Raw genomic sequence first — 24,887 nt, 5'->3', positions numbered from 1 at the left:
ATTGAAAATAAAGACAGCCATGCATTTGAACAAATAACCGAAAACGATTTTAAAAAACTGACTCCTGATATAATTGCTGCAGCTGGGGTAAGACAACATTTTCAACATGCAATGGTAGAATATCACGTTTTTAAAATCTTTTCTTTGACAAATTCACACATTTATCGATCTGTCACTTTATGAATCGTTAAGCAGTTTAAAATTAATGAATCGTTAAGCAGTTTAACACTGAATTAACATTTTGGATTAGAATTGTTTATTACAAAGCATTTGTTTAATGTTAACGACAATTTTATAACGAAACAAATCTTAAAAAAAACAACTGCAATTTTCTATATCAAAAGTCCCTAATCCAATCATATTTTTTCTATTTAAAAAAGGCGAACGCGATAAGAAATCTCAGCTTAAAGAAGATTGTCTTGATGATAGAGAAACTGTTCCAAGGAAACGAGAAAAGTCTTATGATAATATTAGGTGCATTGACACGACAACAACTTGATACAGTAATAACAAAGATATCGGTACGTACAGGACTTCTGAAAAAATAAACCTAACGCCATTCTCTTGACAGACGCGTGAAATATAATGATATGGAAAAAAATATTCTTCGCAAATTCATGGAGAGTGTGACCGAAGATTGTTCAATAACACATTTTGAATTTTGCAATCTAGACTTAACTCTAATGCATGAGAAAATATTCGGGAAAATAGGAAGTAGAAGATCTCTATGAAAATCTCAGATAAGCTATTTTTATTTCTTATGAAGGAAATGGTGAACAAAAGTGGTGAATTTTTTCGTTTTAACTGCGTGCAATTGGAACCACTAATGATGGCAATGAAGAAGGTTTACGGAAGACCACAGACATGGAATAAAGAGTTGCTTGGGAAAATGGGCAAAGAATTTGTTCAATGTCTTTCTCCCGACGATCTCAAGGATGCGGCAAAAAATAAAGACGTCTACAGATCATTGTATGTTGAATTTTTGTAAAAAAACTAACCTTGATGTTGTCAGACCAATGATAATGAAGACACTAGATTGTATTGCATAAGAATGACTTGCGTTTTAATGTCAAGTCACTTGTAACAAAGAATGTCACTATACTGGAACATATACGAAGTCAGTTTTTTTATTTTGTGATTGGAATGGCTATATAACTAAGTTTTAAAATCCAGTCACTCTTATGAAAACTGATAAAGACAAAAGCACAGTTTAAATTGCTCTTGCAAAGACTTGTCTTCATAAAACAAAACAGGCTGAATAACATGAACAAGAAAAAACGAGATGACCGCAAAACATCGTCATTTAAGAAGAAATCAATGCTGAAAGCTGCAAAGTTAGCATTTGGAGACATCGCCAGCTGGAAGAGTGAAGATTTGAAAAGCGCACGATCTTTGTTGACATTTTTACAACCGAAAGACTTAAAGAAACTCAACACAGGAATGGTAAAAAATATTATTTTTACTCTAACAGCATCAACATTACACAACTTGGTACTTTCCGTTTTTTACCTTTCAAGATCAAGCAAGCGTTAGAAGACTTGGGTAAAGAGCAATGGGACGAGAAGCGGGGAAAAGAACTTTTGAATAAATTGAAAAGTTCCACAAGTGGATATGGTGCGTTAAAAAAATGGACTGCTAATACGGTGAAGAAGTAAGCATTGACAACATACTGCTAACGACAACTAAAACAACCATTGCAAAATATCGACTCCCATCTTACAATATCTATTAAAATGTGAGCCACTGAAAACAACCCAAACTATATTGTAATTTATGGATAAAACGCCATACACAATTAAATTTTTTTTTCATTTCAGACTAGGTAATTTACGAGCATCTTTATCGATAAAAGAACTCGATGAGCTTTCTAATGATACACTACGAAATTCCATCAAAGAATTTGGTCAAACTTTGCTTCCTCCATACAAGGTAACTGTCTACACAAGAAAACTTTGGATCTTACATAATTACACGCCAAATGTATACTGTTATACATGTTACAATTCTATTTTTCCCCTTGTTTCTTAACACAAAACCTCCGCGCTATATTGAAGTTTACCAATACATTCTGACCTAAAATCATTCTCTTCGTGAAATAAATATTTCACACAAACCTACAATGTGGCAATTAAATTTCAGAAACGGGCACTAGGTAAAGAGTAAAGAAGCTTTACGGTCATCCACGACAGTGGACCGAGAAGCAAATTAAAATGCCAGTGGTTTATTGGCAGGCATAGAAAGTGCAGGACTCAATGACATCAATAATGATGCTTTAATTAAAGCACTACCCGAAATAAAAGATGTTGATTTTCCGTCACATAAAGGACGAATATTGGCAAAGAAGTTGCAACAAAAAATGGGAGATGCTAATCAATGGAACGTGAGGTTAGTCGTTCCAACAAGAATGAAACTGAATCTCTCTTTTCGTAAAGAAATTCTTCGTGAATCAATTTTCTGAAACTTTCTTACACCAAAAAATGAGTGTCAACTTTGCGAGGAAAACAAATTCAGTTAAATGATATGATTACTTCACTCAAAACTGCAACACAAGTGTGAATGGACTTGTTGGCAGAGGGGGTGGGGTGGGTACGAAATCTGTTTAATTACAATGGCTAGCTTTTAATATCCTATTATTTTGACAGCATCGTAAAACAAATGGGTGGACTCGTAAGAGATCTGCCATCGTCAACATTAGAAAAATTGAATTCACGTCAAGCAGAAGAAGCCATTTTGGTCTTAAGAACTAAACATAATATACCGAGGTCAAAGAAGCGCTTACTTGCAGAAAAGGTTAGAATCGTGTTTAAATGGTTTTGTTTCAAACTTCCTCAAGCTGATATTTTGTATTCGTGGTGTTTTTAAATCCTTCATAAATTTTGGTGTTGGGGTTTTGCTACGGTTTATCGTTTTCTATACATTCGTTGCTTTTCCTACGTTAGATTACTGTAGGAGTAATGAGTGGTGGACTTTTTTAACACGTGTTCTACAACTTTCGATATAGCTGATGAAAAGCAATAACTCAAGAATCTCTTACAAGGACCTCGGTGAAATTGTCACGGAAATTCCAATTCGTAAACTACATAACATAAAAAATATAACCGATATAATACCTGGTGATGAGTTCTTCGAGAATTCCACTATTGATGATAACAATACAGACACAGTCCAACCAAGTTGGCAGGCCGTGCAGGCTAGAGCTATTCTTGGCAAAATCATTATGAAAACAGAGAACTGGGGACCAGTGTCTGAGACATCCGAAAACTGGGAACTGAAAAACATAAAGTATGATTTTGAGACTTCATCATAAATATTAATTTCATTCCTGTCATTTTGCTATCATTTCAGAAGGTTAAAACGCTTGGTTTTGGGGTTGAAACGGACTGACATCGATAAACTAAACATCGACTCGTTCACAGATTTTACTTCTGAATTCAGTCAGATTTTTGACTGGACGCTGGGCCAGGTAAGTTGACCATTATTTTTGTAAGCTCCAAACAAACGTAACGTGCAATCTGCTGTTGAAATAAGACTCTTAAAATACAATTTTGTGTGTTCTTTATAATTAATCTGACTTAAATATGGAGTTCTTATACACTCCAGTGAAGGGACTTCCTCCATTAACAACAACTTACATTAAATCTACTGACTTTATCAGCAGTAATGTGACAAATTTTACTTTTTAAATCAAGGCTGAAACGATAGCAAAAAGACTTATTAAAGCTTACGAATCTCGTGATTCAGAGATGACTGTGACAGATATGGCCTCACTTGGGGATTTTCTTATCAATGTATTTGAAAAGATATACGACAGCACTCCCCTGGAGACAGCAAAGGAGGCCGTACAAATAGTCGGAAGTAGTCGACTCCTACCCAGATTAACGAAGTCTGCGCAAAAAACAAAGGCAGAACTTGCTCTTAAAATTTTGGTAATAGAAAAAGTTCAAATGTTTTTGTAATGTCTTGAGAAGCTGATGAAATAACCAACACTTGTATATTACATGAAGGGAAAACAACCTTCCACGATGACCAGTGAAGACTTACAAGAGATTGGTTATTTGATGGGAGGACTTACTTCTGAACAAATCTCGGAGATTGCATCTGAAGCCTTTCGTGAGGCTATGACTGCATTGGGTGACCTAGATAAACTTGATAGTAACACGACAATTGCTTTGGCATCCAAAACACTCGCAGTTTACGGGTAAATACTCAATAATTTATAAAACAAAATTTTAATGTATCAAAAATATTAAAATATTATGATGCTGGCAATGAATTTGTAAATGCGCAAATTTCCAAAATCTTTTACAAAAACATCAATTGCGATTTCTCGAGCATCAAGCCAATATTTGCTATTGGTTCCCATATAATGTCAACAGATATGATTGGCCTTAAAAATATGAAACTCTGAACAGCGGGTGAAAAATTCAGTATTCTTCTGCACGTGGATAACGTCAGTCATCCACCAATAATACATAACAACCTTATACGTTTGAATTAATATGATGCCTGACTAAAATCTATCAACAGTTTCAACGTACAGTAGTATGGATGATCCAAAAACTGAGTTTATTAATTTTCATATTGGAATGTTTTTTTTTATACTCTTATCTAATTCTCACTCAAGCTTTGATATCACCATTTTTAGCGGTGCGTCATCTCTCACTGACGATGTGCTTTATTACATGGGACATATCGTTAAAGGTTTAAGCAGCGCTGATATTGCAAACATTCCAAGCAGTGTGCTCCAAAATAATTTGCACGTGTTTGCCGAATCATCTTTGAGTGTTGATCAAGCTTTAGCTGTGGCTCAGAAAGTTGCAGGCGCAAAGCGAAAACGACGTTCTTTAGGTAAGTATACTGGAGTTAGTCAGCTGTTAACATTTGCTAGGGGCTAAGTTACACTTAAATATATAAAATCATATCACTGGTGATCAAGATAAAATACTGCAGTACACAACGAACCGAGTTAAGAAAACACCTGACAGAAGTGTAATATAAAGATATTCGGCATCAAGTCACTTATGATGAAGTAACTATGCTGCGTAAAAATTCTAGGTTCAACAACATATAACTTCTATTGTTTATAGCACATTGTTTACCTTTATGTACAGATGTGTCATCAAAGACAGCAGCAGAGCTTATTGCCATGGGAGCCACGTTGCTAGCGATAGCTCCAGATCAAATTGCGATGATCAGCAGCGCAATATTCTTGGACGCTGTAGCTGAAATAAGTCGGATACAAGGATTTAGTATGGCTCAATTACAAGCATGGGCTGCCAAAGCAACTTCGGTAAATTGAAATGATAAAGATTCGCAACTTCAAATTTTTTACACGTTATCAATTTTTTACACGTTTTTTACATATTATCGCTACACACATACATGCACGTTTCAGGCTATGGGAGCGCCAGCACAAATGATCGAAGATCACTTGCTAGTGCTAAATGAATTTGCAAAAGGTTTTACGGCAGATGAACTGGGACAAATATCTTTCACATCAAATGAAGTAATAGAAAGTTTTGGCAGAGTACGTGGTTATGACTCAACACAAATCAATAAAATGTGGAAGGCAGTAAAAGGTGGAAGATCCATGTCTTCATTCAATGGTACTGATCTCGCTGTATTGGGAGTGATAGCATACGGAATGACAACAGCTGAACTTTCAACTGTGGAGCTTACGGCTTATCAGTACGTATGTTGACTTTTCTCATCGCTTCAACTCTCAGAAAAACCCAAAATCTTTCATTTGTTAGTTCGACAAATTAAGCTACTCAATTACATTTGACTTTTTAAGAGACGCAGCTTTAGAACTGGGTCGGCTTGACAAGTGGTCATTAGAGAAGTTGTTAATCTTAAAGGAGAAAGCAATTCAGTCATTTGGCACAGTTCGTACATGGACACCAGCTGAGATGAGTGTAGTAGGGAGTGTTATAGGTACTGCGTTGGACCAAATGTTGAAACCTAAACCCTACCAAATATACATACAAGTTTATGTCGATTTCTTCATTGTTATCTTTCCTTAGGTTCCTTCAATGCACTCGAAATTAAGAATATTTCAAAAGATCAATTAGATGCAATTGCAGCAAGTCATATCAAATTGATTCCACCCAATGTTTTCAAGGAGTTTTCTACATCACAATTACAGTACTTTAATGCAGAACAGATAGCCGCAATAACAATGGAACAAAAAGCAGCATTGTCGACATCACAGAGAAATATCATCACGGAAACTGAAGACGAAGAAGAAAAAACGAATTCTGGTAAGTGGCCACGTTCAATTCAAAAACTTAAAGTTAATGTAAATACAACGTATATTGTGTCTAACCATTTTGGTTTTTTTCTAATTAAGGTTGCAATGGGTTACTTGGAATTTCACTTACATTTCCGACTCTCATTCATGAACTGTTTTTTCAAAGAGTGTAATCACACGAAATTATTGTTCATTATTTTCACACATAATTCTCTTTATAAAGCTGTTTGAATTTACTGTTTACATTTTCGAAATAAATCGTAATATTAATTGGATGTACTTTGTCAATTAAACTGCCAAAGCTGCGCCTCTCTCATACTATCATCGACTTACGTACAAATTATTTTATTCGTAATTGTTGAGAAAAATATGGTCACCATTATTACAAGTCAACTAGCCATGCCCAGAATACATTGTAATATGCTTTTCTAATAGTTCATTCAAAGTTTATGTGAAAGTAAATGAAAAAAGTAATATTGAGCACATATGTGTGGTTAAGACGATGATATCTCACGATTGGTGTGATATTAAAATTGTCTAACGACTTATGTTGTTCGTCTAACATTTATAAGGAATGATAATATCTATCTTAACGCAGTTCAACGATACATCATATCTTTCTAAACATCGTCTAACGATTGATGATATCTGTCTCTAAATTGTCTCACGATTGTAAAAAAATGTAAATCTCATGATTTTAGCTCATAAGTGAAGTTACTTTATTATTGAATTTATAACAAAGAAATACCGAACTCACTTTTTATGCATAAATTTAGAGCATCGCTTGATTATACGCAGGCATTGCGTACCTACTTTGATTAGTTAATTGAAGACTATTGAAGAAACATGAGGGTGATATCAGCCGGATAAATGTGCTCCGGTAAGTACGCTGATATATTGAAATAGTACAGAACTATTGTTTATAACATAAAATCTTATAACTATAAATGACCAGTTATAGCTTGCAAAGGGATTAATATATGCCCATAAACAACTATTCAATGAGAACCAAACACGTAAAATATTAATTCTATTAAAATATACGTTAGTGAACATTATGTTTACATAATGTATAAATAATGTAGTTCTTCATACTAGTGCATAAGTTATTGGATACAAGAATCTGATATGAAACATATAATAAGGTGAAACTACATTTCCTGTATTTAGTTTACAACATACCATAAATATAACTTGCATTATAAAAAAAACAAAAAAAAAGAGAGGATAATACATTTAAAAAGTTTCCTTATTTCTATCTTTCAATAACACTGTACAGAAGATTGTTGTGTGTACACAATGTCCAAAGTAGAAATTTACTTTACATGAAAAGCGTGGGCTACTCATAGACATCACGTTCGTTTTGCCTTAATGCACGTTCATATAACTTGTAAACAAATACTTTCTCGAAAAAGTATAGATTATACAATTGAACTAAGGATGATCAGAGGAAATGTCTGTTAACATGTAAAAAAAGAGTGTTGAACGATAATATTGCCACAGTTTGATTTAACAAATACAGAGTTTACAACGTTGCATAACAAACGAGTTGGAGCAAATTGAATGCGGACGTGACCAAAAAAAACCCTGTCGCTATAGTAATCGGAGACCATTGTCTAACATTGCCGCTTCAGCCAATAGTTATGCTTAAGAAATATTTGGCCGATCTCACTATTCTTGAAAACCTTTAAGGTAACATGGGGAAGTTTTACGTTTCCAGACAAATGTGAACGCCTGACATCCTCTCAGCTCGTCGTTTGTGTTGTAAAACGGTAAGGAAACATTTGTATATTTGTACAAAGGTAACGAACCGCAGACTCTAAATATAACTAGTGTATAAGTAGCTTTTACAGCATGTCTATATGTCTATATCTATATTATTAACTAATATGATAGTAAAAACATGGATAACTAACTGCAAAGTAGTGTGAAACATTTATAGAGTTTCACAGTTTAATGTGTTAAATCATTTTGGTGTTTGGTGTGTGCAACTAAATTTATGTACAAATTATTCATTTTTTCCCGTTGCACGTCAAAAGTTAATAAATAAAATCCACAGGATTCTCAACTTCTAATATAAATATTGCTTCAATGAAGTGTAAATTTCTGCATCCTTTAAAAGCAATTGTGTTTTTCTAATCTATTATACCTCACGTTATATAAGATTTAAAATAATATATGTATAACGAAATGGCAATTATTGGCGTTAAAAAACAGCTTGAAATAAGTTCTTACGCCTCTTTTTTATGTGGAGAGAAGTTTACAAATCAATCAAGATATTTAAGGTGACAACTTGTATTAATGTAAATAAAATCCTTTAAAATTCTTACGTTTTACAATCGTGATGTCATACTTTAATAAAAATATATATCTATATATTTGATGCCATTCACTCGCTTTGTTCATAAAGATTGCAGGAATAAATCTTTCAAAACACACAATATTTTATTGCATATAATTCCGACAGGCAAGCAAATTGTCCATTCAAGGTGTGAGTTAAATTCATTTAAACCAAGTGAAGCTGTATTATTAAGCGCTCATTCGTTCAAACTAAGGTCGTCGGAGGTCATGATGATCTCAATCAACGCACATATTTTTCTCAGCATCAATGCATCCAAGAAAAGACAAACTCCGATGAATTCATAACAAAGTCGCCATATCACGATATCCAATTTACAAGCAACTGTTTCTCTTCTTCAACAAGAACAATCTTGCTAGTTGTACTCCGAAATTTCCTCTACCAATGCAAGTAGCTCAATACGATCTTCAAATGTTACAAATTCAATCTCTGAATTTTCGAACTTAAAGTTTCATACTTCTACTTCTTTGACTTCATATTATTCGCTATACTTCAGACAACAAGGTTTGACAAACTTTGTGATAATTGGTATCATCACTTTCAAAAAGCGAAATCGTGATATAATTTTGGCGAGATTGAAATCGACAATGGCCATTTGAATATTATTCTCGACGTTTTTTCAATACTATGTAATACTTAAAAATTGTAAAATGTAAGATCGATTCTGGGAAACGATTTTATGTCATACTGATGTCACCGATGATTATATTTTATGGTCATCTGAACTCACTATCTCGAAAGCGAAAAGCTATAGACATTTTTAAGAGTCTTTGTGACTTATTTCTAATATTCAAATGAGTCTCATGTTCGGAGGAGACGACGGACGACAAAAGGAGATTTTCCAAATACTGAGTGAAAAAAAAGATACTCAATTAAATCTGGAGAAATATCATAATAACAAGCTTTAATTTACTCATTTAATCCTGCTCCCAGCAACATCCACAGGTAGTCTTCAACTACAATGATGGCAGATATTGTTGTCACCCATATTGCAGTTATTAATTTCGTAGTGAAGTATCTTGACTGCCTGCCGCGTTGCTTGATAATTTTTTGCCGTAATTTTTGTATATAATACAATTTAAAGACTTAACGCAGTATCTAGTGAGGAGTTTGTTTAAATAATCACAGTTGCATTAATTTTGGTTATTTTAGATAGACTATTGTAGCTAGGTTAGCAAGACGATACAAATTCCCAATAACTAGTCATGATATTAACAAAGTGACTTTCGTTTACTTCTTAGTCTTCTCGAGAAATCTTCGCCGCGGAGTTTGTCATATTTATACGTGATTATATTTATCATTTTAAGTAAACAGATTGAAACAGAACAAATTCTTACATAACAAAAGGATTTTCTGGCTAATGGCAGGAAATCAAACCTGAATATGAAAGATCTAGCGTCTTATAGTCGGCCGTTGAACATAATAATAAATGTCATCTATTAGCAACTGTGTTAAATAATGATATAAATCATCCAGGGGCCGGTTGCTCGAAGCCTGGATAGCGTTATCAATTGGATAGCAATTTTTTTAAACTTTTATAAAATCTTTAAAAAGTAAAAAATATAAGATTCCAATTGAGCAATCAATAATTGAAATATTGTTTCGAAGATTACGAAATTTCTTTGTCGTAAGAATAATTAAAATACCTTTTTTACAAGTTTGAAATTTTTTGCAATCCAGTGGATAACGGTATCCAAGCTTCGTGCAACCGGCCCCAGACGTTTAACACAGTCGTTAAGATTTGGTGGATTAGACTAGTTGAACAATTTCGCATACCTTTCTATTGGCAATGATTTGGATTTGGTGGATTAGACTAGCTGAACAATTTCGCATACTTTTCTATTGGCAATGATTTGGATTTGGTGGATTAGACTAGCTGAACAATTTCGCATACTTTTCTATTGGCAATGATTTGGATTTGGTGGATTAGACTAGCTGAACAATTTCGCATACCTTTCTATTGGCAATGATTTGGATTTGGTGGATTAGACTAGCTGAACAATTTCGCATACTTTTCTATTGGCAATGATTTGGATTTGGTGGATTAGACTAGCTGAACAATTTCGCATACTTTTCTAATGGCAATGATTTGGATTTGGTGGATTAGACTAGCTTAAAACTTTTGCATACCTTTCGGACTACCTCAGACGTCCTCAAATCATTTCCACATTTTTTTCTTCAAACAGCAAATATACATTTTGCGATTGGGCTAGATTAAAATTAACGTAAATCTAGATTAGTACAACACAACTTTATATTAGTTTTATGAAGTAGTAAAAGAACGAAGAGTTGAAGGAATAGAAGACTTAAACTGAAACTTGGTTGACTAACACGTAACTACATGCCATGCGCGAATTGCACAACACAAAAAAAGGGAGGGTTTTTAACATTGCGCACCATGGAAGTCTCGTTTAAAACAATGAAAAAAAAAAGCATTTAAAGTGGGAATTATTTGATACTTGCTCAAACATGCATTCACTCTTCAGTGTAGACAAAAATGGAGAGACACGAGAGACAGCAAGTTACACTTTCATCCGACATTTGCTCAAGTTACGAAGAAAGATCCAGATGTATGAACACATTATATAATCTCATTTTCCCACATCAAATCTACGAAAACATATCCATGTGGGATGCCGCGACATACAGAAAATATCTGGTAAGGAGTAAAGTGAATTTTTATGAAAGTTTTATGAACTATTCTCAAAAATAGTTTTGAGAGCGTTGAGCAGCTGTCTCTACAAGGCCGAAAAAAGCGTCGTTTCTCGTGCGAACAAACGTAACATAAAGAGTTGTAAAGTTTGAAATTAATTTATATCATTCATGTAGGTGAATCAATCAATCGAATGTATGCAGTTAATGCAAAGTACGAACATACACGTCCAACACCACGATCAGAACAAAACACATCCTTTTTGGCCGCATATCAATACGACTGGGCAATACCCGCCGGGTGATGACCATCAAAACGTCCCTAAGAAGATTGATGTTACGTCAGAGGAACATTGGGAACTAAATCGACGTCGTCCAAGTGTGATACGACGAAGTATGAAAGGAGGAAACAATTGCCTAACAACGAGAGAGGCCATTTTGCAACCACAACTTCAGTATAGTACACAGAAGAATTCTAATATTTCACCTTCGATGTTACCTAGTAAATACGACTCAGAATCCTCAATAATCCCACCAATTATTACCATTCAACTTTATCCCCAGTTCTAAATCAGAAACCCAAGAATACCTAACAATCATCTTCAACATTCAACTTTACCTCTAAGCGCAGAACCTGATATCACAATTAAACCTGAAGCTAACGCTGTAAAATTGAGTGATTCAATGCATGAAAACTTGTATATTCGACAATCTAAACATCGCTTTGAAGCAAGGGGAAATTCAGAAATCATTTTATGCCAAAAAGATAATCTCCTCAACAAAAAATTTGAAAATTCTAACACGACAAAAGGAATGAAGCCAAAGAAAGTAAATCAAACAAAAGACAACAGCAAATACAAATTTCGTTGTTCCTTTTGTAAGAAACGGTTTCAGTGGTTTTCGCATTGGCAGGCTCATGAAAGAATCCACACTGGTCAGCGGCCATACAAGTGCACACAATGCGAGCGCAGTTTTACACGCAACGACGGTCTGCAGGCACACATGGTCATTCACAACACCAAAAAAGAACACAAATGTCCAATGTGTACTAAGGTTTTTGCACGAACATCCATGTTGGACAGACACATTGTGGAACATACAGGAATCATACCATATCAATGTGATGTATGTTCAACTCAATGTTGTGATGCTCAGTCAATTATAGATCATACGTCTATGCATAAGCAACAAGACAGATTCACCTGTCAGTATTGCAAAAGATCATTCTTGAATGTGAGACGTCTAGTTCGCCACATTAGAGGTCATACTGGTAAGAATGAATTTAATTGTTGGTAAAAATGTGATGAAACTTAGTCATATATAACAAGGGTAATACAAGGATTGCAAGTAGAGGTACTTAGATTGTTACCAAGGTAAAATCTTATAATTTTATAACAAGGATTGGATGTAAAGGTAGTGATTAGGCAGGAGAAGTTACAAGTAGACAATGAAAATATAATGTCAAATGTATGGACTGTCAATGATTGCATGACGTATTTGCTCAAGACAACATGAAATAAAATTTCTAAATTTGCCTTGCAGGTGAGAAACCTTTCTCATGTTCTCAATGTGGAATGAAATTCAGCAAGAAAAGTGCTCTACAAATCCACAGCCGAGTTCACACAGGTAGCAAGCCTTTTCCTTGCCCAGAATGTGGAAGATGTTTTTCTATTGCAGGCAATTTACGTAGACATCTTCTAGTACATACTGGTGAAAGACCCTTCTCATGCATGAAATGCCACAAAACATTCAACAGCAAGAGTCACCTGAGTCGACATATGACAACACAACATTAAGAATTTTGTAATTCTGAATTGTAATGAATTTTTTGTACCATTTAAACTAGTCACATTCAAACTATTGTTGGATCTTGAATTAAAATTTAAAAATTCATATAAATTGCCTGATTTATGAACAAGGAATTTTTAATCTCCCATTTAATATTGACTGAATTATTTTCAAACAACCAAGCAATAGAAGACTTGCTTCAAAACATTAAGTAAAATAATAGATGCTATTTCTTTCAACGTACTAAACAGTGTTGACAGATAATACGATAGTACTTGTACAACATATATAATATACGTATTTCTAGAATTCATAGGACACTTGACTTGAACAAGATATTAGCTAGCCTGTAACTAATTTTCATAATAAATCTACACAATTCGTCAAAAAATGAGATAAATTTATCGAATTCAGAAGAGACGAAAACCATTAAATTAGATGCGCCGGACATTTAAAATTTCAATTAAACTACTCACGCGTAGAGATCGACTCAGAGACCAGGAAGATTTCTTTCAGACGGTTCATTTCGTTTAAACTTTACCAATATTTCAAGGCCTTCAGTAAGTGGAAAAGGATGGTCTTTTTCTTGTTGAAATTCCTCGCGAAGGTCGTTCAAAACAAAAATACTAAATAGCAGACAAAATCTTCGCTTCAATATGGCTTCTTTCACGAAAACTAATGATTAATTTCAATGAAATTCATCGTTCAAAATGCCAGAAATTCCGCGCGAAGCATTGACAGAGAACCGTCTGTTTTAAACAACACTTACTTACCGATTCTTTACCGATTGTTGATGTTGAAAAAAACAGCAACTTAAAAAAGAGATAAATATAATATTGCCTCAATGTAGAATACATGGAATATCCAGCTACCGTCGATTAAAGGATCACGATTTTTATCCACTAGTAAACTAAACTTTCTACAAAATGTAATACACCTCTCGCATGTATCCATCTGTCAATTCGAAGGGAAATTTGATAATGATGGACAAATATGTTCATGATAAACAGAAAGCATATACTTCTATTGTTGCTTTTGCAGTCATGAAATTTGAGACTTCACTGAGTGATTAGGCGAATGTTTTCATGAAAATATCTTCATATTTTTTATTTTTCGTTTGCTGGCTATTAGTTTTATTTTAAGGACTCTTAATTTAAACACAAACTCACATGTACTGTAGTGTGAATTTTTCATTGAAAATGATTTGTTGCGTATCAATTTTGACTGTAAACGAAAGCAATAGCGTCTTCTTACGTAAATTTAAAAATATTCACGCATGAAAAATCGGGCATGTTTTTTCTCTCGACATAAATACATACCTGACGAGTTAGCTCACAAAGTTGGAGACGCAAGTCAGAAGCCATACCATTTCATAACTGACGCAAATCCCGCCGACAAAACGTATATATCGAACTCACGTCCAAAAAATATATGATTTTCCTACAGCCAATGACGTAACAAAGACATGAGAGCGAATTATTCAACACTTATTTAATTCCGGTTTTTTAATAGCTTGTACACAACACATAGTACTATTTAGAAATTTTTAATTTATTGAACCTAGTGGCTTTCGCGTGGATCATGAAACCTATGAACAACAAACTTTTCCATGCACTTTTATATAATAAATACACATACTTATCGATGGACTCACAAGTGGTCATAATGATATATTTGACGCAGCAACATAAGTCGGATTCTTACAAACTTAGCGAACACGTCACAAAGACACACGTTTCTCGCAAGTTATATTATTTTGAAGATGTATTTATGGTATTGGCCATCGTGTAAAAATATCAAGATTCCAACGTTTCGTATTGTTACGACAAAGCCATTATTTAATTCAACTTCGTTTTTCATATGGATTGAAAAACGTCTTAGTAAATAATTGCGGGTAAGATTTCTAAAGTATGGTCACGACAACATGTATACATCACGCGAAACTATACAAAAGCGATGTTTGTAATAAAATTTGATTTGCTTGTTTTACACTACACAATTCATGGCGCGTCATATATTGTCAAAATATTATTTTTAAATGAATATAATAAATACAATCATACTTGTAAATTATCGCAGTCAAAAAATCTCGATGGCGAACAAGTTAGCAATTGTGACGTCACATCAAGACAATAAGACAACGTGATGCGTCACAATGAAGCATGAAGGGAACAATGACGACACATGCTACATACTAAAAATATAACGTCAAAAATAATGCGCCATCACCTACGTAAAGATAACTAAGATCTTTTTCAGCTATGTAGACCTGCTAGGATAAACACATGGAGAAGTTAAATGAAATACCTCATCACTTTATGCAAGCTCAAAATGAAAGCAATATCTTTGATCTTCTTTCATATCTATAGACCAATCGTACTATTTCTGTTCTTCTTCCTGTAGTCTGATAAAAATTCACACAGTCAATTTAATAATTATTTAGCAGTATTCAACTAAAATACACAATGCAGTTCCTCCAAAACAATTTCAATTTCTATCTACGTACTTCATACTACAGTTTAAATGAATAGACACATGTCTACCTCGAGATTTGAAGTCATATTACGTCTTTGCTCATGAAGTAAACAGCTTCTTAGCTTTAATTGCCATCTCAAGTTGCTATAACATACGTAGTTACTATTTTATAAATTTTGAAAAACAAAAACAAAACAATTACTTTCACTATATTTACACAAAAAAATAACGAGTACGTACTAAAAAGCATGTGTCGACGTTTATCTACAAGATTATCCAATTGCATGTAATTTTACATGCAATTCTCGTCGGTATTAACATGTGTAGAGTAAATTAGATGAAAAGAGGTTTTTACACAGCATTTCTGAATTAGTTACCGACGGCAAACTATTTTAAAAACAATATATTTTGTGGAGACACAAACAAAATCAAACCTTTCATAGCTTGCCTTCTATTTCTCTCTGTTTCTTTTTCTGCACGAGACACTGTTTCCCAACCATGGGCACTTCTCTTTCCCCACGGACCTTATTTCTTCCCCATGGGCACTCCTTATCCCATGGACACTATGTCTCCACCATGGGCACTTCTCTTTCCCAACGGACCCTATTTCATCCCCATTGGCACTCCTTATCCCATAGACACTACTTCTCCACCATGGGCACTTCTGTCTATGAAAACTGCAAAATGAACAGACACTAAAAATACTTTTTCAGCATATCACTTGCTCGAGCAACGCTAATGAAAACGGTTATATTTTGCAAAGAAGGTTATAAAATAAAATATCATACTAAATCTGGTACGCTTGTTAGCTCAGTAAGCATGTATCTACAATGTTATTTAAACAATATTGCACTAATGCAATCTAACACAATAGAAGTTGACAACACAAAAAATGCTTGTGTAAACAGAACTATACAGCCTTTGTTAAAGCAATTTGAAAAAAGAATTGACCATTTCACATTTCTCACCGATACTTCAACTTTTTTAACAACATTCTCGTTAGACGTTAAAGAGCAAGGGTTAGCAGCAAATCAATACAACAGTGGATAAGTACATAATCCATTGTACAATAATCATTCTAAAATTCTTGCAGAGCTTTAAAAGTTCTTAAAATAGATACGTTCAAATATCAAACAGGCAGCATGCTTATCGTGCGATTTATTCTTTCAATTTTGTTAATCTTTCTTTGCACATATGAATTTTAACCTCACATGGTTAATTAGTTATGAAATTTTCAAAAAACTATAAATATGTTTATGGAACATGGAATAATGACATTTATATCACGAAATAATTATTCTCTTTTCACTATAGCAATCTGTCAACATAATGAAGGCTTCATCAAACAGATGGTGTCATATTTAACAAGAATGAAATTTCACAAATTTTACCATGGAGACGATCATATTTCTGACAATGTCTCTAAGTCTCCTAAGGAATAACGTTAGATATATTCCTACAATTTCATCTTCACGTAAAATAAAGTAAATCAAGGGAAAAAACCTACTGAAAGTCCAACGAACGCCAGAGTTACAATAATACATTATTTAGCAATCTTAAAGATTTGTACGATGTGTTTATTTTAGCAATTTTACTGAATTAGAACGTCAGAGTTACAATAATACATTATTTAGCAATCTTAAAGATTTGTGCGATGTGTTTATTTTAGAAATTTTACTGAATTAGAACGTCAGAGTTACAATAATACATTATTTAGCAATCTTAAAGATTTGTACGATGTGTGTATTTTAGCAATTTTACTGAATTAGAACGTTCATTGTGACTTACAATGCAAAGAAAAAGATCAAGTGAATGTAAACATGCTTCGGACAGCGACATTCAATGTCTTTAAAACAGGAGAACCATGAGTATTACAAACGTTGTAGCATCAACACAGAGCCAAACTGCTTAAGCAACCACGGTCGGAGTTTAATGAGGCATCGCGTTCTACGTTCATATGTTGACAGACAATCAAAATAAGCTGTGTATATATTAATGCTTATAAAATAAAACCAGTATAATATTTAACAAAACTAGGTACACTTAAACGAAAAAGTCGAGCAGAATGATCATTTGCGTGGCAAATGATCTCAAAAACATCTGCCCACATCATCATCATATTAATATGCAAAATATCCGTGTGTTCCTACTTACAACTGGTGACGCGCGTTCTAGATGTCACGACGTCATCAAGTGATGTTTGACGAAATCCTAGAGCCCATACCTCTACGTCTAAAAACTTTCTTGGCTGACAACGGTTGAAGACAACGTCATAGGGTCACGTCGACAAAATCTAAAGAGTAAGAGAGGAAAAAATTGGTGATCATTACAACGTAGGTTGGCAAGGAGAAAACAACGAAGCATAGATAGAGAAGACGCATTAAGCACAACTAAGCAAGTTTGCAAGCATCAATATACAGCACAAAATATTAGAAGAGCATCTGGACTCAACAACCAAAAAGATTGGGAACGTCGTCAGATTAAGTGAGTACTACTTCTATATATAACATCCTCAGCAAGCTGTTTTTTATCGCATGGCAGATTACCCTTTGTCCTTTGCTTACTCTACATAAAGCATACTCGCACTTTAATGATATACTTCATGAGAGCTTTTTGCAAATGGAATTTAATTGTTTTGCTATAAACATATGATTCGATAGTCAGATCGAAATTTATCTTTCAAATGCTGACCAACATGAATTCACTAAAATTATAATATATAAATTAAAACTTTAACCAAAGATTTTACAAAGAAAAGTACTTTTAAATAAATACTGCATTTTTTTATTGAATTGGCATCTTGTGTTGGTGTGATGGCAAAGTGTTTATGACAAAATGATTTGACATTATGATTAGCCAATATATTGTGTGAAGTGATTCGTTCAAAGAAAACGATAGAAATTATTTCACAAGATCAAGTCAGTAGATGTGACGAGCGAATAACACGCCAGTTTGCGGGTTCCTTTTCTTAGTAAGGCGTAGATGTCTTTTCCGTTAAAAAAGCATTATCTAAAACGGCAATCTTTACAGAATAACGATGCTATTTTACAAGGAGTGCAACACAAATAAAAATTATTACGCACGCTAAAGAAGAATATCAAAACTTCGTTAAAATACTTCTTGAGCTAAACACAACAAATAAATAATATGCAATGAAGTAGACACATTTTATACTCTCCAAGTTTTCGTTCATATAAACGAGAGGGATCTTCTACTGAGGAGAGGATGTAAAAATAAATGATCAACTATAAATATGGAGAAGAATGAGATCTTCAGACGTTCACAACGAACAAATTCTGTGAATCTTTATGCACAAGTAAATAAATTGTTAACGACAATTGTTAACCCCTTCACTAATCTTGCTCAAACGAATAATGAAAAAAGAAATACTTATGATATCTAATCAATTTATTTATTCTTCGATTCAAGCATGTAAAAAACTATACATGAAAGGACCGAAGCACAAAGGAGTCTCTTCATTTGAAATATTGTATGCATGCATATAATAATGGTAGAAAAGAGTAAATGATTGTTATTATTATTGCACTGTTGTTCTCACCTGCAAAAAGGCACACAATAAACTAATGTTACTTAATTACTCAAGATAAAAAGCAAAACATCATTAAAACATGGCAGGACTAAGCTGTTCTAAACAGAAACACTTACACCGTAATTCATCCAATCCGGTGATAAGTGTTTCATTGAATCATAATGAATTCAAAAATTCACAAAAAAAGCACTTAATTCACATAAAACAAAACCGCATGCATTAAATGGTTTCTTTTACAATACAACAAACAAGAATTCAAGTTTAGGATTCTTCGTCTCCAAATCTGTTACCAACTTACTTTATTACCTGTTTTTTTTATTTTCTTAGCTATGTATAGAATTTTAGAATGTCTACACTTTTTTTTAGAACTTTAAACAAAAACTAAATATTGTATGCACGTGTTAAAGTCTAAACAATAGGAATACCATATTGTGAGGCTTTACTGGCCTCACCAAGACAAAAGAATATAAACTGCAAAATAACATGTAGGTTAGAGCTGTAAGATCAATCGGTTGCGATAATTACTTATGCGTAACGAAGTATAGCCAAAGATACGCACAACGTATAGTCCTACAAAATAAACCAATCTATAACAACTTTTTGTGCCGCCAAATTAATTGCATATAACCTTTTAAATGTTTCTTAAATTAGCTAATCAATTAATAAAATTTGCAATTTAACACGATTTTCACTCATTAAGAATTACAAAAGCACGCGATTCTTTGTCTTTCGGTATTTGCATGCCAAAAAAAGACAATATATATATATATAAGCTGTTGACTAAAAACCACGCGTGTTGAAGTGCTTTGCGTGTCGTCCTATAAAAAACGTGCATCAACAATAAACTAAAGCTTAACTATTGATAAGCCCAAAGGCACGTTAGCTGGTACCTAATTCTGCAACACATACAACACAAACATGTTAGCAATTAACAAAATCTTTTCAAACAATAACTAAGTTTTTGTTTTTCTTTCATTGTCTTAAAAAGTTGATGATTCACATAAGAATACACACACCAAAGTACATCGTGTGTTCAACTTTACCCAATATTTATTTATAAAGTGAATGGTTTGAGACCAGGTTATAGTGAAGTTCTAGGAAAAACTGCTTGTGCTGATGTTCAATGTTTCAACGTCCTCAGAGCAGTATTTATCTTTAGGGATGAATAAATTTTTAGATCAATGGATATATACAATTGTATAAACTTAATTAAGTTCATATGCAATCTTCGCAAGATCTCAAGTCTCGAAAGTAGAAGTGTTTTTATTGATTAAGAAGTGAGAGGGCTACTCAAAAATGTATTCATTCAATTGAAATTTCAATATTTCTCTTTCATGCTTTTATAGTGGTGATTTTTAATTCTTTTTTAGCATCAAATGATATTAATTGAAGATAACTATTCAATAACAATATTCTTAAATAGAATAAGACAAATCTAAAGCAAAATAAAATCAGTTGTAAATAATGTTAACAGAATCTTTCTAAGGAACACCTTATAAGAAAAAGAACAATACTGTCTTAAGTGATCATATAAAGTTTTATTTAAACACATAACTGAAATGTAGGTTTTATAAATCTAAAACCAAATGGTCTTTACTGAGCAATGCATATTCTTGACTTAGTTATATTATATACATATAATGTTTCATTCCATAAAGACACAATCTGTTTAACATTTGTACATTTGCAATGTCAAAGAAAAGTCTTTTGATTGTCGCACTTATCCTTTCGTTGGTTAAGTTTTCCATTACTAAGGTTCTACGGGTGATAAAAGATAAAGGGCGCATAGGAAATTGCGTAAAAAAATAAATAAGTTGTAAAGATGCTGAAGTGTTTCTTTTCACTTTTTCAATAGGACTTGTTTTTTCATATTACAATATTTTCAATAAATAGTCATGCATACTGTTAGTTGCACTTACACAAGTAAATGTTTTTAAAAAGATCCATACCATATTTACTTATATACTAAGTAATCTCCTCCCTTAAAAACATTACTGAAGACATTAGGTAACAATGATAATACACAATGTACATATCAATGAATGTGAAGAGCAATTTATAACAATGTTCTATGAGTCGATGTTAAACACATTTTACGTGTTTTTAAGTTTCTAAAAAAAAACGATAAAGATGGAAATGTTTGTTTAAATACACTGCCTTAACTAGCACTATGTATAATGGCATTACAATAGGCCTTTTGGTACCTGTTTCTTAATGAATCAATACACTTGAAATAGTTAGCTAAAAATGAAACTTAGTGAGATAAAGAAAGCATTTAAGTCAAAACTGTAGTAAGAAAAAATTCACATGCATCAAAGTTCCATCTTATTCAATGCTTTATAAAGTAACTAAAAATAAAGCTAAGTCTGATGTCATGCACTCTCAAGTAAATACTGTCTGCCAGAAATTGTAAAGCTTTAGAAAATATGAATGTTCTTTCATCAGGGAAAGGCTTAGGTTTATCACATTTTCTTTTTAAGTGGGAGAAAAAAATTCCAAAGGACATTACGAGTATGTATTTGCATCAACTATGAGCAGGAGAATTTAAAATTGATAAAATGCAGTCATAAGATCCACATTTTATGGCAAAACGAAGCAAATTGTGCCTAGAGGCCTCCTACAATGATTCAATACGATTTGTACACAATTTTATAGGTTTTTTTACATTTTTTTTGTAAATGAGCCTTAACTCTTTTGAGGCAATATCATGAGAATAAGTCGAGCGTTGTAACAGTCCTTTGCACTGACTTCAGCACAAGGCATAAAGTGTTTAAAAATGGCGACGTTATAGCCGATCAAAAAACAGTGAAAAGCAGATATCTTAAAGAAGAATTCATTGGTTAGTCAATAAATACAGTGTGTATAAAACTATATGCAGCATAGAAATGAATTTTTTCCTAACTTAATCCATAAACATATCATACGAATACAACTCTCCGACACAATTTGATATTATATAGCTAACTGATAATTTTGATGACATTATAAGACTATACTTGATTTATATTGTAGTGTTATAAGACATGCACACTAATAATTCACGAACGATTCACAAGTTATGCTTGATACATGGAAATACACAAATCTTTATTCATAAATATAAATATAAATGTATAAACATATAAGTTTTATAATAAGCACGTGAATATTAACTTTATAATAATATGAAACGAATGAAAGTGAAAATAACTGAACGTGATAGTAAAAAATCTGAGTCGTCAATTCAAACGTTTTAATAATATTTGTACAAAATACACTTCTTAAATACAGATTCTAGCGAGTGTCAATGATTAAATGACATATTAAACGGCGAGGGAGCTAAATTATAAAGCTATATATCCTAAAGTATTTATAAGAAATTTATTATGTAATATAAGAACCTTTTGTCACATGCATGTGATCAACATACTGTACATCTTGTACACGAAGTTGAATGTAGAAATATTGTTTTTTTTATCTGAATGCACTCGGCTGTGGATATAATATTACATCAGAGTACATTCAACAGTAATCAATAATATCATTGCACATCAAAATTGTAAAGGGATTCATTGTCAATGATGAAATAGTAATTACAGTGAATTATGCTGTAAGGAAACACATAGGAAGGACAAATTATTTGGCTCATCAACCAAATCTCAAAGAAATTTTCTGTTCAGTGCGGAGTATAAAAATAAATTCATAAACACGTAGCAACTAGTTAATGAACAATGAATGAAAATTTAATACACCGTATTTAGTTCTCTAGTTGAAAGACCTATCGATACCAAATCTATGCATTGTAATCTGGTAATATCATCGAATACGAGATTTCCTCCCAAAAGATAAATAATGTTCTCAGAGAACACACAAATAGATAATTACTTCTTGCTCGACACTAACCAAACACGTGACCTGCATGACCTGTAACTTTGCACATCAAATAAAACCCCGCAAACAGGTTGCTCCAGACACAAAAATAATCACGTGGAATTATAATAATAATAATAATAAGGACTTTATTTGAAGAGGGGGACACGTAACAGCTGAAAAGCTGACAAACCTGTGGAAAGCGTAGTTTTCACTCACCATATTTCACCAAGTCCGAATTATTATACATGATGCGGTGTGATATGGTTTGAAAATTACATGCAAGAATCCAACTTTCACCATACATCTAAAATAAATCATTTGGAAATGACATAATGTATCCAACATCAACTAAATTATTTATCTCTTTCGCATTTTAGGTTTTAATTTTTATCAAAATGACCAAATCAGAAATGAATTGGGAGGACAATGTCGACAGCACATATGCTAGCGATTTAGCAAGACGATTTGCCATTGAAGATCTGGCAATGCAATACAGAACCTCTCTAACAAAAGCTGAGAAGATCCTTTCATCTGGTATGAAAGATGAAGAAAAAATGGCTTGGGAGACCCCTCAAGATCCGTCGGAAGAGAACGCTGAAAATCAAACATCGGGAAGAACATGTAATTTTTCCAATGACATCAATTATTGGCCAAATGAAATGGAAGATGACAATGAAATTGACGTAGAAACAGTTGAAGTTGAGCTCGAGCAAACAGCACACTTGCATTCAAGAAAGAGATATTTCCAAGACTGTCATCTTGTTCCTTCTACGCAAAAATTCCATAACCTTAGCACAGTACCCAATCATTCATCAACATTGTTTAAAAACAGTTACGTCAACCATTGGTATCCTTCACACACACATCCATACAACGTCACATACACACCCTCTATATCCTACACATCCTCATCTAGAAACAATGGATATTCCCCCCACAACTATTCCTTCATCCATGACCAAGTTAGATCAAATGTCCTTCGATCGAAAGAGGAAGCGAAAAGAAACTACAGATTCCACAATTACGATAATACGAAAAATCTTATCGCAAACAATGAAGAATCTCGTCAATACACAAGAAATGGGAAAAGATGGCAAATTTTACCAATGCCAGGAATATCACAAGAAAACACTATACCGCAAGAATTTGTAGCCTATTGTGACACACAACAAGAATTTGTAACCAGCAATGAAAAAAGCCAAGCAGTCGTACCCCCAGAAGAGAGCTTGCGCAGTTTAACATTTAAGGAAGAAAAACAACAAGCACGGAAACTCACGGAAGAAAGACCACAGATATTTTATTTGGAGCAGAAACGCCGGCAATATGCGAGAGACGACCCCGAAGCTACACTCCACCCAGTGCTAGATTTTTATCAGCAACTAGTAGCTTTTATTCTGCAAAACCTCGTCGTCATAGCGATGACGCTGTAACAAATTACAATCGTCCAAGTGTCATTGTTATGCGACAATCCAGCAACAATCTGACGTCAACGAAAAAAGAACAGGGATGTCTTCATGACTGCGCATGTCATGAAAATACCGAGTCCGATTCTTCATATACGCCTCCTCTGTCTCAGGAAGGAAACACACCAATTAGTGAGTGCAAAGGTAAAACTCGTCTAAAAATTTTTTACTATTTTTCATTATGATTGAGATGCTCACTCCATTTATGTAAGTCACAAAAAAAATATTTGGCTTAGCGAAAGGACCTGTCAACACAAAAAAAAATAGTCAAGTTTCATGATATAATAGTCGTGTTCATGACGTTTTTAGATGAGAAACCTCACAAATGCAAAATCTGCGGAAGAGCTTTCAGAAAACACAGTGCCCTCGTCATACATCACAGGGTACACAGTGGTGAGAAGCCATACCGCTGTCCAGAATGCTCGAAGAGCTTCTCTATATCGGGAAATCTACGACGCCATTTCCTTATCCATACCGGCGAGCGACCTTACGTTTGCC

The 24,887-nt window shown here is 33.5% G+C and overlaps 3 protein-coding genes across 5 annotated transcripts; all 3 read left to right on the top strand.

Annotated features, from left to right (window-relative positions):
- Positions 1-769: 769 nt before the first annotated feature.
- LOC124453481 lies at positions 770-6,523 on the top strand. Its single transcript, XM_047004295.1, has 12 exons — positions 770-984; positions 1,812-1,929; positions 2,210-2,385; positions 2,643-2,790; positions 3,690-3,926; positions 4,005-4,198; positions 4,646-4,890; positions 5,088-5,290; positions 5,396-5,688; positions 5,795-5,934; positions 6,024-6,260; positions 6,350-6,523. The coding sequence occupies exons 1-12, from the start codon at positions 770-772 to the stop codon at positions 6,421-6,423; spliced, it is 2,280 nt and encodes a 759-aa protein (XP_046860251.1). The 3' UTR covers positions 6,424-6,523.
- A 557-nt stretch (positions 6,524-7,080) lies between these two features.
- Positions 7,081-13,440, top strand: LOC124453727 (gastrula zinc finger protein XlCGF8.2DB-like). Of its 3 annotated transcripts, XM_047004577.1 has the most exons (5): positions 7,081-7,130; positions 7,943-8,022; positions 11,096-11,268; positions 11,439-12,531; positions 12,804-13,440. In XM_047004577.1, exons 4-5 carry the CDS (start codon positions 11,946-11,948, stop codon positions 13,055-13,057), a joined length of 840 nt encoding a protein of 279 aa, XP_046860533.1. In that variant the 5' UTR covers positions 7,081-7,130; positions 7,943-8,022; positions 11,096-11,268; positions 11,439-11,945; the 3' UTR covers positions 13,058-13,440. The 3 variants fall into 3 exon arrangements, with proteins under 3 accessions (XP_046860533.1, XP_046860532.1, XP_046860534.1); XM_047004576.1 differs by lacking the exon at positions 7,081-7,130 and having other exon boundaries at positions 7,832-8,022; XM_047004578.1 differs by lacking the exons at positions 7,081-7,130; positions 7,943-8,022 and having other exon boundaries at positions 11,085-11,268.
- Positions 13,441-17,839: 4,399 nt separating this feature from the next.
- LOC124453726 lies at positions 17,840-24,417 on the top strand. The gene is made up of 2 exons (XM_047004575.1): positions 17,840-18,008; positions 23,304-24,417. The coding sequence occupies exon 2, from the start codon at positions 23,322-23,324 to the stop codon at positions 24,354-24,356; it is 1,035 nt and encodes a 344-aa protein (XP_046860531.1). The 5' UTR covers positions 17,840-18,008; positions 23,304-23,321; the 3' UTR covers positions 24,357-24,417.
- The last annotated feature ends 470 nt before the right edge of the window (positions 24,418-24,887 follow it).

Source organism: Xenia sp. Carnegie-2017, unplaced genomic scaffold, assembly GCF_021976095.1.
Source record: "Xenia sp. Carnegie-2017 unplaced genomic scaffold, XeniaSp_v1 HiC_scaffold_25, whole genome shotgun sequence".
In the NCBI taxonomy this organism is placed as follows: domain Eukaryota; kingdom Metazoa; phylum Cnidaria; class Anthozoa; order Malacalcyonacea; family Xeniidae; genus Xenia; species Xenia sp. Carnegie-2017.
The sequence above is the reverse complement of the archived record's forward strand: the minus strand, read 5'-3'. Positions and strand labels throughout refer to the sequence as shown.